Source organism: Bombyx mandarina, chromosome 09, assembly GCF_030267445.1.
Source record: "Bombyx mandarina strain Sakado chromosome 09, ASM3026744v2".
Lineage (NCBI taxonomy): Eukaryota > Metazoa > Arthropoda > Insecta > Lepidoptera > Bombycidae > Bombyx > Bombyx mandarina.
Window position 1 is genome coordinate 3799242 of NC_143216.1, and position 17911 is coordinate 3817152.

Consider the following 17911-nt stretch of genomic DNA (forward strand, 5'->3'; position numbering starts at 1 on the left):
TAAATGGATTCCCCAGCGCTAAAAAAAAAAAAAAAATTAAAATGAATGTAAGCGATTCTTACCTTATCTTTGCTATTGAGCACCGTGGCCGCGTACGGTGATATCCTCAACACGTAGTGAGGCTTGTGATATAGGGGTAGCCAAACTTTGGCCGGCAAATTCAGGTTCAGAGTCGCTAGTTCAGCTCTGAGGTGGCCATTCCTTCGTTCCTTGTCCGCGACGCTGGCCAACCGGCGTCCGATATTCATTAGCGCCAACATGAACTGCAATATCAATTATTCAGTAAACTATTTGAAACCGACATGAGTATACATATAAAACATACCTATTTTTTTAAGGTGCTTCAGCACTAATCGTTTTTATTCGATCGTAATACGAATTTAACTTTTTTATTTTTTATTGCATAGATGGGTGGACAAGCTTACAGCCCACCTGGTGTTTGCGTGGTTACCGGAGCCCATAGACATCTATAACGTAAATGCAGCAACCCACTTTGAGATATGAGTTCTAAGGTCTCAGTACCTATAATTAGAACGGCTGTCCCACCATTCAAACCGAAACGCATTACTGCTTCACGGCTGAAATAGGCAGGGTGGTGGTACCTACCCGTGCGGACGCACAAGAGGTCCTGCCACCAGTAAAAACTATAGAAGTTTTTCTATATCGTTCCATTGCTTGATTTTTATTTTTATTTAGTAAGTTACCGGAGCGCAGGGACATCACAGCGCGCATGTCGTCACCCACCTTGAGACGTGAGGTCGAAATCCGAATTCTATAATAGCTATACCAATCTTCAAAGCGGAATACATGAGCGTTTCGCAGAAGAAATAGTCAAAAAATAACGGTATCTATCGCTACTAGCTATACTATACGTCCTTAAACCAATTACTATATCACTGAATGTATACACATTTCTGCCATTCCCGATCCTGCGGACAGAATGGAAAGCAGTCGACGTCGCCCAAAACACGTCATCTCGGATCCTCCCGATCCACTAACGGTGCTTCTAGGTACTTCAAGCACCGGTCACCGTTCTCGTCGAACCCGTCGCTTGCGACGAAGGGCTCGACGAGTAAATTAACTCTCAGACACAGCCCACTGAGTTTCTCGCCGGATCTTCTCAGTGGGTCGCGTTTCCGATCCGGTGGTAGATTCTGCGAAGCACGGCTCTTGTTAGGGTTCGTGTTAGCAACGTCATCAGGTTTGAGCCCCGTGAGCTCACCTACAAACGTTAGGGTTACGCTGAAATAGCCTCTCAAGGCTCTCAGCTTAGGTAGAAAAAAAAAAAAAAAACATTTCTGAATTGATTACTGATGTAGAGGTTATCTTGTACTTAACGATCGGATCTTTCCGATTACAAGGACTTATCACGAATCGATTAGTTAACAACGTGATTAAAGCCGCAGTTATTGTCGTTTATAATCATTTATTTAATAACAAACTACGTTTGGATTACCCTAGTAATCGGTGATATTAGTTTGAACAACATATTTTCAAGAAAGTAGCGCTGTTTGATTTTTTAGTTTAGATAGCCTATTATCGTATTATCGGTTAGGCACCAGCTACCTCGACAGTCGCAGTTTCAAGGCTACAAAAACAATTCACCTCCACGTGTCTTTAATAAATAAATTAAATTTCCGAGCAATGCTTGTACATAAATCTTCGATGAACTAGTAATGTTTAATATCTTAAATTTTTGTAATGAAAACTAACTTTACGGTTTAATCTAGCGGTTTTTACTATGAATTTTAAGGTAAAAATTTCATTTATTTATTTAAAGTTTCAATTTTCACAACCGAAATTTTGTCACGATTACTTAAGATTCAGAAAAATATTAAATTATGTTAACGATCGCTGCCGCGACAGTCACACGGGCCCCACAAGCGAAATTACAACACCGCAGAGCAGAATTCCACATTTTAATTGGCCAATAAAAAATGTGTTAATAACCGAGTGACATCTAACGGACGCTGACGAAAGACCAACCTTTGGTCCAAGCTTTGTACTACATTGTACCAATGTCATCTAGTTTTTTTTTTATTGCTTAGATGAGTGGACGAGTTCACAGCCCACCTGGTGTTAAAGTGGTTACTGGAGCCCATAGACATTTACAACGCAAATGCGCCACGCATAGGTTTGCGGTAGGCAGCGGCTTGGCTCTGCCCCTGGCATTGCTGAAGTCCATGGGCGACGGTAAAAACTCACCATCAGGTGGGCCGTATGCCCGTCTGCCTACAAAGGCAATAAAAAATAAAAAAAAACGCACCTTGAGATACAAGTTTTAAGGTCTCAGTACAGTTAAGACGGCTGCCCCGCCCTTCAAACCGAAACGCATTACTGCTTCACGGCTGAAATACCGCTAATACATTTCGAACCACTTCGAACACACAGATGGCGCCCATTTTCTTGTTATACGATTTTGCTTTGGTATTGTCCATGCACATTTGCGGCATAATAATATACTATTAGAGGCGACTCCCTCTTAAGTCAAAGTCGATGGGCGGAGCCATTGACGACGAGCACTCACGTGGACTCGTGACGTCATCTGGAGGGGCAACTCGTCATCTGGAGGGGCAACCGACCGACCAGCGGGGACATCACGCCACCTCGGAGCACTTTTTGCTGGAAGCGCGCGCAGCGTTCACTTGTCTTAGATTTAATATTCTGTGTCGATCGTTCCTACCCACTTTTGTATTTTTTTATTTATTTAAATTATTAAGCCGTTGCTAAAATCAGAAGTGGGATAGGGCTTGTGCCCTATCCGCTTTTGGGTTATCCTGGCGTACAGTTTATTTTTAAAATTTGCATTAAATTAACAAAGTAATGACCGATATACGTGTAACTGGAAGCAGGGTAGGAGGACGCTCGCATTCGCCGAATGTTCGAGACCAATATTGGAGAATAATATTGGCGCGTTTAATTGCTTAAAACTCAAATGTGAACGTTGCGCGTGAGTCGAGCCCGCTAGGGTCGCAGATAGAAGACGCACGTCCCTCGACCGCGGACGGTGGTGGCGCCGGACCCGTGGTGGCGTTGGGAATCACATCACCGCCGCCGTCAGAGTCCCGCGCGTACGACGCTACAGACAGGATCATCGGAGCATTAAGTGCACTGTCCAAAGTAAGGTCGAACCATTTTTATATTTCTAATTTTGACCCCAGCGTTAATGATATCGATTCTTGGTGCGAAGTAGATTTTTTTTGTCGGATACCCTCTTATGAAATGTAATAAATCACCAAGTAACTAGCTCAACGACTTTATCACAACCGACCTTACGGTCTATTTTTATTGACGCGATAGAACATGCTCGAGACTGAATGCTCAGTTTCGGTGGGTGGAAATAGCATTCGAAGGGTTCAAAATGTTACTAGTCGGCAAACTCCATCAATACGTCAATTAGACAACAGTCCGACTGTCCAGGTCGGTGATCATGCAAACGGGACGCCGTGTTGTTCCATCGCCGTGTCGATTGTACCCGCGTTTGAGAATAGATGTAAAATAGTTCCACCACGCGTTGTGACAATAAAAAGGCAACTACCACATCAGCACGGAAGTTAACCGAATCCATTAGATTCGTAAATTCAGATCGAGCTCATGGTTACCTTATTTCTAAGTTTTACCCTGCCGTGCAATACATAGACACAATGTGTAAGGAAGTAGAATGGGCTAGATCCTTAACTGGGAAGGCACTGAGTATTTGTCACGAGTTTTGGGCTGTCTTAAGAGTGATGAGCGTACTTGGTTACACGTGTGATTGTCTAGTGACCGGACGTGGGGTAACTTCGTAAAAGACTTTAAGCCGTTGTGTCCGCGAAAGTTAGAGTATGCCAATATTCTTTATAATGCTATGCAATTAGCATCAGATTGCTTTGCCTCATACGTCGAGTGCGCCAGGAGATCGTTGCTCTGTCTTAAGATGGTCAGAGTTCTGACTGACAAACTCGGAACTTTAATAATGATACGGGGCATAATGGGCCCTCTGGTTGACTCGCGAACGCTAGTCTACAGATTCACGATTTGATTAAATTTTTGGTGGAGGTCAGGTTAGGCCGAGTCCTCGTAGGGTTCAGGCACTAGTTGAGTCACCAGTGACGCGTAATGTCAAACATTCTTGGGGTTGACTGCATGCTTCCAGAGATTTACGTGGTAACATAGTTCATGTAGATGTTGTAACGTGGTAACATAGTTCACGCAGAGATTTACGTGGTAACATAGTTCACGTAGATGTTGTAACGTGGTAACATAGTTCACGCAGAGATTTACGTGGTAACATAGTTCACGTAGATGTTGTAACGTGGTAACATAGTTCACGCAGAGATTTACGTGGTAACATAGTTCACGTAGATGTTGTAACGTGGTAACATAGTTCACGCAGAGATTTACGTGGTAACATAGTTCACGCAGAGATTTACGTGGTAACATAGTTCACGTAGATGTTGTAACGTGGTAACATAGTTCACGCAGAGATTTACGTGGTAACATAGTTCACGTAGATGTTGTACCGTGGTAACATAGTTCACGTATATGTTATGACGTGGTAACAAAGTTCACGTAAAGGTGTGACGTGGTAACGCAGTTCACGTTACGAGTGTATTAGCTTGACATGTTAACTTGGCCATGTCAACCAGACTTTACTCTCACAGTATATATGGTATGGTAACAGTGCCGATATGGTAACAGTGCCGTGTCGTCAGTACATCTAACGTAACTCAACAGCACGCAGTGAACGCACTGAAATGTGATGTAAAATGCTCACAAAAACTACTAACTTTTACTAATGGTTCATGGTACCAAAATCATGATTGTAATGCAAACAATCTATTTCTATGACGATATCATAGAACACCCCGATAGCAACGCTGTGCACACAGTGAGTCCTGCATCGTCAGAGATTGAAGACGGTCATGACATCGAGGTGAACGTGGACGTCCACCAGTCAGGAGAGGCCGTATTAGAGGCGACTCCCTCTTAAGTCAAAGTCGATGGGCGGAGCCATTGACGACGAGCACTCACGTGGACTCGTGACGTCATCTGGAGGGGCAACTCGTCATCTGGAGGGGCAACCGACCGACCAGCGGGGACATCACGCCACCTCGGAGCACTTTTTGCTGGAAGCGCGCGCAGCGTTCACTTGTCTTAGATTTAATATTCTGTGTCGATCGTTCCTACCCACTTTTGTATTTTTTTATTTATTTAAATTATTAAGCCGTTGCTAAAAATACCTACATACTCTCATACTATGCCGAGTACACAGTTCTAATGCTAGACCCAAAAGTGCAATTAACAAATTACGGATCAGTTCCCACTCGTCTCTGACAACGCAAGGGTACAAACAATTTCCGATCTAATATTCCTTTTATAATATTTTGATTAAAAAAATTGTAAAAATAATTGTATTATTAGAGGCGACTCCCTCTTAAGTCAAAGTCGATGGGCGGAGCCATTGACGAGAGCACTCACGTGGACTCGTGACGTCATCTGGAGGGGCAACTCGTCATCTGGAGGGGCAACCGACCGACCAGCGGGGACATCACGCCACCTCGGATCACTTTTGCTGGAAGCGCGCGCAGCGTTCACTTGTCTTAGATTTAATATTCTGTGTCGATCGTTCCTGCCCACTTTTGTATTTTTTTTTATTTATTTAAATTATTAAGCCGTTGCTAAAATCAGAAGTGGGATAGGGCTTGTGCCCTATCCGCTTTTGGGTTATCCTGGCGTACAGTTTATTTTTAAAATTTGCATTAAATTAACAACGTAATGACCGATATACGTGTAACTGGAAGCAGGGTAGGAGGACGCTCGCATTCGCCGAATGTTCGAGACCAATATTGGAGAATAATATTGGCGCGTTTAATTGCTTAAAACTCAAATGTGAACGTTGCGCGTGAGTCGAGCCCGCTAGGGTCGCAGATAGAAGACGCACGTCCCTCGACCGCGGACGGTGGTGGCGCCGGACCCGTGGTGGCGTTGGGAATCACATCACCGCCGCCGTCAGAGTCCCGCGCGTACGACGCTACAGACAGGATCATCGGAGCATTAAGTGCACTGTCCAAAGTAAGGTCGAACCATTTTTATATTTCTAATTTTGACCCCAGCGTTAATGATATCGATTCTTGGTGCGAAGTAGATTTTTTTTTGTCGGATACCCTCTTATGAAATGTAATAAATCACCAAGTAACTAGCTCAACGACTTTATCACAACCGACCTTACGGTCTATTTTTATTGACGCGATAGAACATGCTCGAGACTGAATGCTCAGTTTCGATGGGTGGAAATAACATTCGAAGGGTTCAAAATGTTACTAGTCGGCACACTCCATCAATACGTCAATTAGACAACAGTCCGACTGTCCAGGTCGGTGATCATGCAAACGGGACGCCGTGTTGTTCCATCGCCGTGTCGATTGTACCCGCGTTTGAGAATAGATGTAAAATAGTTCCACCACGCGTTGTGACAATAAAAAGGCAACTACCACATCAGCACGGAAGTTAACCGAATCCATTAGATTCGTAAATTCAGATCTAGCTCATGGTTACTTTATTTCTAAGTTTTACCCTGCCGTGCAATACATAGACACATTGTGTAAGGAAGTAGAATGGACTAGATCCTTAACTGGGAAGGCACTGAGTATTTGTCACGAGTTTTGGGCTGTCTTAAGAGTGATGAGCGTACTTGGTTACACGTGTGATTGTCTAGTGACCGGACGTGGGGTAACTTCGTAAAAGACTTTAAGCCGTTGTGTCCGCGAAAGTTAGAGTATGCCAATATTCTTTATAATGCTATGCAATTAGCATCAGATTGCTTTGCCTCATACGTCGAGTGCGCCAGGAGATCGTTGCTCTGTATTAAGATTGTCAGAGGTCTGACTGACAAACTCGGAACTTTAATAATGATACGGGGCATAATGGGCCCTCTGGTTGACTCGCGAACGCTAGTCTACAGATTCACGAGTTGATTTAATTTTTGGTGGAGGTCAGGTTAGGCCGAGTCCTCGTAGGGTTCAGGCACTAGTTGAGTCACCAGTGACGCGTAATGTCAAACATTCTTGGGGTTGACTGCATGCTTCCAGAGATTTACGTGGTAACATAGTTCACGTAGATGTTGTAACGTGGTAACATAGTTCACGCAGAGATTTACGTGGTAACATAGTTCACGTAGATGTTGTAACGTGGTAACAAAGTTCACGCAGAGATTTACGTGGTAACATAGTTCACGTAGATGTTGTAACGTGGTAACATAGTTCACGCAGGGATTTACGTGGTAACATAGTTCACGTAGATGTTGTAACGTGGTAACATAGTTCACGCAGAGATTTACGTGGTAACATAGTTCACGTAGATGTTGTACCGTGGTAACATAGTTCACGTATATGTTATGACGTGGTAACAAAGTTCACGTAAAGGTGTGTCGTGGTAACGCAGTTCACGTTACGAGTGTATTAGCTTGACATGTTAACTTGGCCATGTCAACCAGACTTTACTCTCACAGTATATTATACACCCGATATGGTAACAGTGCCGTGTCGTCAGTACATCTAACGTAACTCAACAAGAGCCTACTATACATGAACGCACTGAAATGTGATGTAAAATGCTCACAAAAACTACTAACTTTTACTAATGGTTCATGGTACCAAAATCATGATTGTAATGCAAAAATCTATTTCTATGACGATATCATAGAACACCCCGATAGCAACGCTGTGCACACAGTGAGTCCTGCATCGTCAGAGATTGAAGACGGTCATGACATCGAGGTGAACGTGGACGTCCACCTGTCAGGAGAGGCCGTATTAGAGGCGACTCCCTCTTAAGTCAAAGTCGATGGGCGGAGCCATTGACGACGAGCACTCACGTGGACTCGTGACGTCATCTGGAGGGGCAACTCGTCATCTGGAGGGGCAACCGACCGACCAGCGGGGACATCACGCCACCTCGGATCACTTTTGCTGGAAGCGCGCGCAGCGTTCACTTGTCTTAGATTTAATATTCTGTGTCGATCGTTCCTGCCCACTTTTGTATTTTTTTTTATTTATTTAAATTATTAAGCCGTTGCTAAAAGTATTATATTTCTATGAATCATTATTTTACTTTACTTTAATAAAAGACTTTTCAATAATTCAGTATAACATTGCCAAGGGATATAACCGTGAGCATTTAATTCGTGACGTTTAAAACAGTACATCGTAATAACAGAGAATGATTTTAAAACTTTTTTTTATATTTAGTTTCGCGACAATGATTATACGATTATTAGTCAATAATAATTAACAAGAGAACTTTGATATACCAGAAGAATACCAGAATTAGAATAAATATAATCAAATATGCATTGCCCTGTCTGTTACATTTCTTATACCATAGCATGGTAATTTATATCTAATATGCTTGTTGTAAAGTCTTATAAATTTAATAACATTAAACTAAATGCAAATGTTACTCTTTGATAGCATGTATAAGATCTGTCAATACGGAATAATATTTTATTTCAATTAGTGATAATTTCAACGATCCTTTGAAAATATTTCATATTTCAGCTAACTTTTTTAAGACCTTTTGTTTATTAAGATTTTACGATATTTTAAAACCTTTAATTAGATTTACGAAATCAATATGAATTCACTATTACATATTTATTCTGTTTACCCTGCTGTTCATGTTTTGATGCAAAATAGTTATGTATTCGTCAAGAATTTACACAAGTGTACGGCACGTGTCGTGAAATGTGTTTAACACATTACAATTCATTTAACTAATCAAAAGTTGGTTCGGTATATAAACTCAAATAAGTTCATCTCGTTTCTGTTTACAACAAAAAATAGAGATGACCTTTATTCATTGCCCATTTTAATTCACTTACTCTGTGTGAAATGTTACCACTCTATATGCTACGAGTTTAAATAAATGAATTTGAATTGTTGCACTATTTAGTTTTGGGATTCAAACACTAATCGTTGTTGTCGTCAAACATTTTAAGGTCCCACCCTAAAATATCGATCGACTGATTTAATTAAACGAATGATTAATAATTACCTCTAAATGCGGTGCCAGTCTGGGAGCGTCGCACGAACACTGTTCCCCACAAACACAACCGTTATCGAAGGCTCGTCCAGATGTCAAGTCCCCTAAATACTTCCAAGGAGGCGTCGACACTCTCAACGCCGAAGCGTCCGATTGTGTTCGGTGATGTCCTCTTTTCGCTGCCGGCCTAATCTTTTCGGCCAGTATGGATTCTCTCAACTTCATCGCTTTAGACGTTGTCGAATCCCCACCGAACGCTGTCAACAACCATACGAGTCGCAGCGAAAACTCCGTGCTTTGTTTACATCTATGAATCAAATACGGCTTTAGCACCTCCGCTACGTCGGCTAACTCTATGTACATCGTTGCCAGCTGCGGCAGATAGAAATCCACATCCTCGTGCGGAAACGAAAACAATTTATTCGCCAGATAAGTCTGTACGCCTGAGGAGTTGTGAAAATATTCTATTGCCATGTTCATGTCAAACAACGAGCTCTCGAATAGTCTTAACAGAGAGTCTTTGTTTTTGGACGTGCTTGCGATGCTGGTGCCAGCTGTAGTTGTCGGTTCTGCTATCGTATCGGGGGGATCGGGAGGTTTCTCTGAGTCTTCCGGATTTCCAGAATCAAGACTTTCTCTAGACCGCGCCGCTGTCGACAGCGGAGGTCGCTCGTCTTCGTTGTCATCGGGCGGCGTGTGAATACCAGAGTCGTCTGAGCCGGTCGGCACTTCCGGAGGCAGAGCCAATCTCGGAACCGTCGCTTCGATAGTGAGTCGCAGAGGTGCATCCTCCGGCGAAGTTGGTGTCATGTCTTCTGGTATCCGTTGGAGCACAGAGTCCAGGGACCTGTTCCTTTGATGACCGCATCCCGCTGGCGGCCCTCCTGCGCCTGTCACATGCCTACAACAATAAAAAAAACATACGTAAAATCATATGGTTTTTCCAAAATCTATAATGTATTCTATTAAAATTGAAACCGGTAAATATATTGCTTTATTGCTTATATAAATGTATGTATTATTGATAACGCACTTATAAAAGGGATCCTCGTAATGTTGAATTCCGATTACGATAATTTTCCTAACCATCTGGTCGACTAAACTTTGGCTGTTAATTCGTAAATCACTTGATTCAAAGCACAGAGTAGGTACGTAATTTAATTATCATCCACAACAGCAGCCACGAGAACGAAGCGTTGGAGCACGAGCGAGCGGTAGTCACAGCCCGCAAACAACCTTGCGATGTTTCACAGCGCGTAAATAGAAACGAAACGCCGACCGACCGACAAACGCACGTCCATCCTTGAAGCGGCCGTATGCCATACTGTCATTAAAGTCTGTCTCGTGTCCGTATTCTGTGTATTTTACGCAACTGAACTCAATAAACGCTCCGCATACCATTCGAATAAGGATCGCCTCGATTACGCAGCCTAAACACCACCCAAAGAAGTTTTACTACGAAACAAGTAAACAAAGATCTGTGAGCACATTTCTTGGACCGACTAGGTATACGATGTTAAAGTTTTTCAAGAAGTGGAATGAATTTTTACTTTTTGTTTGTATATTTGATAACTACACTTGGTCAAACATACGTCATGTAATCAAAATCATATTATTTGCGTGAGTTGCGTGTGGCTAGATAAAAAAATGCCGATAGTATTTATACTATTATTGAATACAAAAATGGATTCGGTACACTACGCTTATCATTAAGATTTGTATCGACAAAGTTGCAAAACCAGTTACTACATCAAAATACGAAGGCGAGTCTCTTATTAGTATTCACCGTGTGACTTTAGTAGTTCCTTATGAGACCGCGTGGGTCTCGGGGCTCAGCCGTGACGGAATAACAATGAAAATAACAGTTACAAAAGAATTTGTGTAATATCTACGACAACTGTCGCTTCTACGTAATTTTTACGTTCGACAAAAGTAAACGTCTAGACAGTACCAGTTTCGAGATAATATTATATTTCCCGATCGCTATCGTAAAACAGTCGATAGCAACTTGTATAAAATAGAAAACTACATGGCGTGAATTTTGCCAATGGTATGCCGTTTGAGAAAGTAAAAGGAAGTGGCGGTGTTGAATGGAATGCCATAACCACACCGTTCTTTAATGGTGAACGAATTATCGTAGTTTATTTTTGGATCGTTATCGGGAACCAAGAGTGTTTGTTGCACCCTCGGGAATAGACGTGCTGCTAAGTCCGAAACAACAATACAATTTCAAATAAGTAAATAATAATATGTACATTCTGTATTATGTAATTATACTTTATACAAAAATAACGTAACTGGTTGTTACACATTTTACTGACTTCTAAAAATTAATGTTAGAGAAGTTTTAGGATTTCTATATTGTTATTAATATGTTTCATTTGCAGCAGGTGGAATGTACAGCTTCACTTTAATCCATTGTTGCGTGTAGGTTGAGTTTTTGCGAGGGTCTATCGAATGTCGAATACCTCTACAGATTGTTTCGGTATTGAGGTCGATAATCCAGATTCTAGACTATCATAAAACAGTGCAACTATACCAGAAGAGTGTATGTACATAAAAGACATTAACAAGAAATACACCTCAACTTTAAATAAATTCACTTTACTGTTTAAAAACGCGCGTGAAACCGCAGAGCACGCCTAGTTAAATAGCACAGCTCCCAATTTATCCGATAACTAAATCGATATCTAAGGTAGGACTAAAACAATACGAAGACAATTCACCAGTTCAACAATTAATCAGGATTTTTTTTTCATGACGCTAGGCGGCTAGATAATTCACAAAACAATAGAATCTGTTCCTTATTTCAATGAAAACAAAGCAATTAAGACACTTTAAGCTGTGACGCCAGCAAACAATGATGTCAATGAAAAACCAACAGTCTTTTAACGACGACAAATTTTAAAGTTATTGTTACATTGATTTCAATTGAAGACTTGTTAAAACACTGATAGTTAATGAGGCATATTTTTGTTTAACATCTAAACAATTCAGATTTTGTAGCTCTTCGTATGGCCAGAGGTTCTTGCACCTGTCTATAGTAATAGACTGGGTTATTTCTTAACTAGCTACCCGCCCTCGCTTCGCTTCGGAAACTGTAATTTATTATTGATTTCTCCACTATTTAATGGATGTTATTATACATATAAACCTTCCTCTTCAATCACTCTATCTATAAAAAAATCGCATCAAAATCCGTTGCGTAGTTTTAAAGCTTTAAGCATACATAGGGATATAGGGACAGAGAAAGCGACTTTGTTTTATACTATGCAGTGATACTGGCGTTCCTAATCTATTACTTCAACTGTGTTTATATAGTACTTATTCCCTTGGTTCGTTTAGCTGATAGGATATGTTCTGAGCTCGCACAGGTCGTTAGCACCGTCCTGTCTATTGCTACTGCGAATCAATATATTTTGATTTGCTGTATAGGTTGGGGAGCAACTGCCCGGGCAGTGGGGTTTACCCCGAGACTCATTCCGTGCCCCCCTAAAGGGTGCACTACGATCCGTTTTTTTTTTTCATTCGATAGCCTACATGACGGCTATCGAATGATGATACCAGTGAGACTAACTTAATTTCTCACTCAATATTATAGTGTTTATGGGATACTAATAATTACTTATTATCAAATGCATTGTGAGATCGTCTGCCGATCGGAGCTGATAAATTAATAAAAAAGACGTGTGGCACTCGGGGACTGCTGCGGTAAAGCTATTGCAAAGCATTTTTTATCAACTTATGCAATTACAATTAGACAATAATAATTTAATATTAAAACAATAATAATAATAAGACCACGCTATATTTATAAACATTAACAAAAGCAAAACATTAACTGTCCCCTTCACACTCATAAGCTAGACCGCCTGAGAGAGAAATGGGCAGACTTTTCATGATGCTCATGCAGTGCGACGTCACGCCGCGCGCTTAATCACAAACACTACACCAACGCAACGTGTGAATGTGTTGAACGCGAGCTACATAGTAGGCGTAGTGGGGGTGTCAGGTTATTTTCGTTACGGAATTTCTTGATTCAGTCGCCGCGCTCAAGGCCCGCGATAGAAGCTATGCAATATCTTAAAAATCAAAACCTTTAATTAACACGTTTTATAGAGCATGTTCATTCAAATACTTTTTTTCATTTAAGAAATCCAGATACCTATATCTTAAAGATTCATTTAAATTATACACATACGTACAATTCATTTGAACCAACTAACAATTCAAGATGTTAATGGAAGTAGCACGTCGATCGTAGAGTTCTAAACAACAAATTGACGTATTCGAAATAATAGAGCTGCTTGACGTCATTCACTGATTCTATTGTTCTGAATTTTTACACGCTCACGAAAAAAAAAGGAAAGCTAATCATCCGGGTTTCTCGGAGAAGTGAGATTACAGACAATAGAGTCGATTAAGCGGTCTTTAAAAACACACCTGCTTGGGAGAACAGATGTCGAGTTATTGTTTGTCGTGTTTACCGCGGGCAAAGAATTCGAGCGGACTTTCAAAAGCGGACGTAGAATTAAAATCGTGATATTCACAAGCGATCAAGTTTTTTTTTTTTTGTCTAAATGGATGGACGAGCTCACAGCCCACCTGGTGTTAAGTGGTTACCGGAGCCCATAGATATCTACAACGTAAATGCGCCACCCACCTTGAGATATAAGTCCTAAGGTCTCAGTATAGTTACAACGGCTGCCCCACCCTTCAAACCGAAACGCATTACTGCTTCACGGCAGAAACAGGCGGGACGGTGGTACCTACCCGTGCGGACTCACAAGAGAACCAGTAAAAAAGTCAAAAATTCTTGCAGCATTTTTAGTCATTTAGAAATAATTAGTTTTGGGTATCGAACGAGCGATGGGGAGCACGAAACTGTATAGTGTTACTCACGCTTAGCAAATCGTGGCGAAAGTGAACGCCTCTTTCGGCCTTGCCTTTTTGTTTTCGTGTGGATAGGCGATGCCGGGCAATTAAAATATGTTAACGGAATTAACAAATAATTCTTTACGTAGGTAACCTTTACGTAAATTAAATAAATAAATATATCAATATATTACTAACAATCACGCCACGTTAACTGGTCCCGTGATAAGTTCGTATAGAACTTGTGTTACAGGTACCAGATATCGGAAACAAATGTAAGATTTTTATTATACACATACATATATTTAATATGCATCCATAACCCTGGAAAATACATTTATATTTATCATACAAATATCTTCCCTTGGCGGGATTCGAACCCGCGACCCCCTAGTGTAGTGACCATGTCACTTACCACTACACCAGACGGTCGTTATATAATTAAATGAATATTTATTGGGCCTGTTGTGTTGTCAAGCTTATAAAACATTCTGTGGCCGTCTCCTTTCTTATACATGAATGAAGCAGTCTTCATAATATTGAAATGCGGAAAACAAACGCGAGATTTATTTGCGGCGGTTTCCTAATGAAATTTCTAATGTAGTCCGCTTTTAGGGAAATTAAAATCCAACAACCGCGTCTGGAATGTTTCAGAAGTCGCGTTTCATAACAACATAAATACTGACTGAAACGCGATTCGTCAAACTTGTGTTTTACAGTAGCGCACCAACACTGCGCACTACCAAGAATAAAGCCAGCCAATAACAATAATATTACTATGAACTGCATCATAAACAAGATATAACGAGCTAGATTCTCATATCTAGTTAATAAGCGATTCAAATATTTCTTGTAGTGAATTCATTTTTTCAATAACTGTATAAATATGGACGCAAATCTTTGTTAAAACAATTTCATATCAGTAGACATTAGGTTTTAAGCGCGCGTATAATTTGTCTTATTTACGCAAGTGCTACCAATGTAATTCAACATTCGATAAATACACTCAAAATTTTAAGTATATCAAACGATAAAATACCACTCCTAGTTGTGAATTTGATTTCTTAACGTATTCCGCCATTTTAATATATTCATTTATAAAATGGAAGCTATAAACATTTAAAGAAGATTGAGTTAGTCATCTCAGTAGTATTATTATTAGCATACATAATTACTATACTATTGCTATATAAAAATAGCATATCGCACCTTTAGAATTAAAGTGGCTTAATCCGAAATTTTTTTTTTTGGTAAACTCCAAAAATGTAATTGAAGAATTGTATTTTTTTAGTTTTTCGATTTTAATATGTACTTCAAGACATGCGCTTGATTGAAAAGAGACGAAAAGAGTACGTTTGTCCTTCTCTGGAATTAAAGAGACTGTTTAATTTTATACACTGATAGAATACATGCTTAAAAGTGGTATGAAGTATAAAACACTTTTTTTTTATTTGTAGTTATGCCACTTCAATTTTAAAGGTATATATACACGTTCGACAATCGGACGGGTAGGTATATTATTTTTAAACAGCTAGTAAGAATGAACTCTGCTGGGGTAGCGGATAGTGCCATACGAAGTTGTAGATGAAAAGACCATTTCAAATAATTTCTTAGAGAACTCGAGTCTCCAAATAAAACGCCTATGACATACATCCAAACGCTACCGTAAATAGAAGTGTACAAAAAAATGTTAACTCGGCATTTATATTTATTATCCTTTGTCATGAAATGACTTCAAAACATTTGTTGATAATTTTCTATTAGTGAGAATTTGTAATAAATGCGTCGATCGAGTAAGTCATGTAATGATTGATCCCTTCAATACCAGAGAATGTCGGTAACCTATATTGAACTATTATAGAAATCTTTAAATTGTTCTACCACGCATGCGGGCGTCGTGCGTGTAATCTAATAAAAGACAGTGTCAATCCTAATTCCTAACCTACCTATTGTTGCACGCGAACTTGGATACGGCTTCTTCCATCCTGTCAGGTCTTTTGTGATTCCATTAGAAAATCACGTGTTTCTTTCTTGTTTATTATTTGATTCATGAGCCACACTATACTGTGTATTTGAATGAATATGTACTATAATATGCATATATTAATACGTGAAGGAAAAACTTTGTATCCCTTTTTACGAAAATTGAGCGGACGTAGGAGTATGAAGTTGCCCACACTTATAGAGAATATAGAGAAGGAGTGGACAATGTTAATATTTTTTAAAATTATGCTTAAAAAATACATTATAAATTATTAAAAAAAACATTACACACACTACTATGTATTTGACGCACACACGCATGCTTACTATTTATTTATTGTCAATCTTTTGTTCTTGACGTCTGTGGTCAAATTGAGAATAGATTAAATATTGTTTGTCTTTATTAATATTTTTCTATAGTGTATTCTTGGTGAAATTTGTGATTATAGAAGTATAATAGTCTTTGAAAATTGAATCATAATAGTGTACAAACTTACAATTTCAATTAATTATAGTCGAATTTCGACTACTGCGGTACCACTAGTATTAATAATACGGGCTACGGAAACCATTGTATACCAAGTGGGCTCGTTCACTCATTGCGAGTAAAAAGGAACCGTTTAAATATGGTAATATAATAATATTCTAGAAACTTCATACAGAACGATTTAATGTTCTTTTATGTATGTCGCTTATGGATACTTGAATTTCCCTAAATTCAATTTTCTCTTTTATTTGCGGGTTATAATGACCCATGACCACTGACCGTGTCAAGGGTGGTTACCCTTAACCGGACTTGACTTTGATGTCATTTATTTGAATTTCCACCACAATTGAGGCTAACGAATTCGATCAACATGAAAACATGTACTTACAATAAGTACTTCTCATTTAACATTTTTCTTGACATATTTGGGTGGCTAATTGTGGAATAACGATTTTTCTATCAGATTATTTAGCCGAAAGTAAGGTCTCAAATGTGGTATACCGAGAAATAGCTCCTTAATAAACCAACGTTCATGAAGGGGTAACCAATTACCATCATGTAAGTCGTTTATTCGTACAACATCAAAGTTTTTAAGGTGCAAAAGAAACATGTTTACAACCAAGGAAAAACCCACAAATTCAATGTTTATATCTATAAAGTTTATTACATTTTACGCAAAAAAATACTCCGTAGACAAATTGTTTTTCCTGTGATTATGAACTGGCATTCATTCAACCATTGCTTCGACCTCGGTTTTGCGAATGTCAGAGCAACTTGTATTGTCGAGAGTCGAAATATCTTACTCCCACGATCTATACTTACTTAAATTTTAATTAATTAATTTTTTTTATTGCTCATACGGGTGGACGAGCTCACAGCCTACCTGTTGTTAAATGGTTTCTGGAGCCCATAGACATCTACGACGTAAATGCGCCACCCACCTTGAGATAGAAGTTCTAAGGTCTCAGTATAGTTACAACGGCTACCCCACCCTTCAAACCGAAACGCATTACTGCTTCACGGCAGAAATAGGCAGGGTGGTGATACCTACCCATGCGGACTCACAAGTGGTCCTACCACCAGTAAAATGAATGATACCCAATGAACATTTATGATTTAACTGAAACCCAATGAAAGTTTATAATTTAATTAAACGGCAGTTATTGTCTACGAGAAAAAAAAATGTATATTTTTGGAACTGTATTTTTTTAAAATGTTTTTAATGCACGAACGATCTAAAATTCCAATGAAGTGTTCATCTGAAAAGTTTCGCACAGTTGCGCATCGCTAAGCAAGTTTCGGACGAGAGAACATGGTAAATACAAAATTGCGGCGGAAACTAAATCGCGTTCATGAATTCTTATATATAGAAAAACACGTTTTTGTATAACATGAATTCGGCATAAATAGCTTTTCAAATTTATTTCTAAACAAATCCTACATCACGGTTACTAATGTAATGAAAGCAAATATGACAATCATAAGTTGCATATTAACATTTATTAATGCACTAGATGTAAACCAGCTCCCACCTAGTGGCAAGTA

The 17911-nt window shown here is 39.6% G+C and overlaps 1 protein-coding gene across 2 annotated transcripts in view; it reads right to left on the minus strand.

Annotated features, from left to right (window-relative positions):
- Positions 1 to 17911, minus strand: part of fwd (phosphatidylinositol 4-kinase beta fwd) — a 57921-nt gene that overhangs the window by 25395 nt on the left and 14615 nt on the right. Inside the window, exons 1-3 of one of the 2 annotated variants that reach the window (XM_028171490.2) lie at positions 10055 to 10248; positions 9034 to 9922; positions 63 to 263 (exon numbers count right to left, since the gene is read on the minus strand). In XM_028171490.2, the coding sequence (XP_028027291.2) occupies positions 63 to 263; positions 9034 to 9922; positions 10055 to 10110 (1146 nt within the window). In that variant the 5' untranslated portion in view covers positions 10111 to 10248. Of the gene's footprint in view, positions 1 to 62; positions 264 to 9033; positions 9923 to 10054; positions 10249 to 17911 lie in introns of those variants that run through there. The other variant, XM_028171489.2, reaches the window with a different exon arrangement.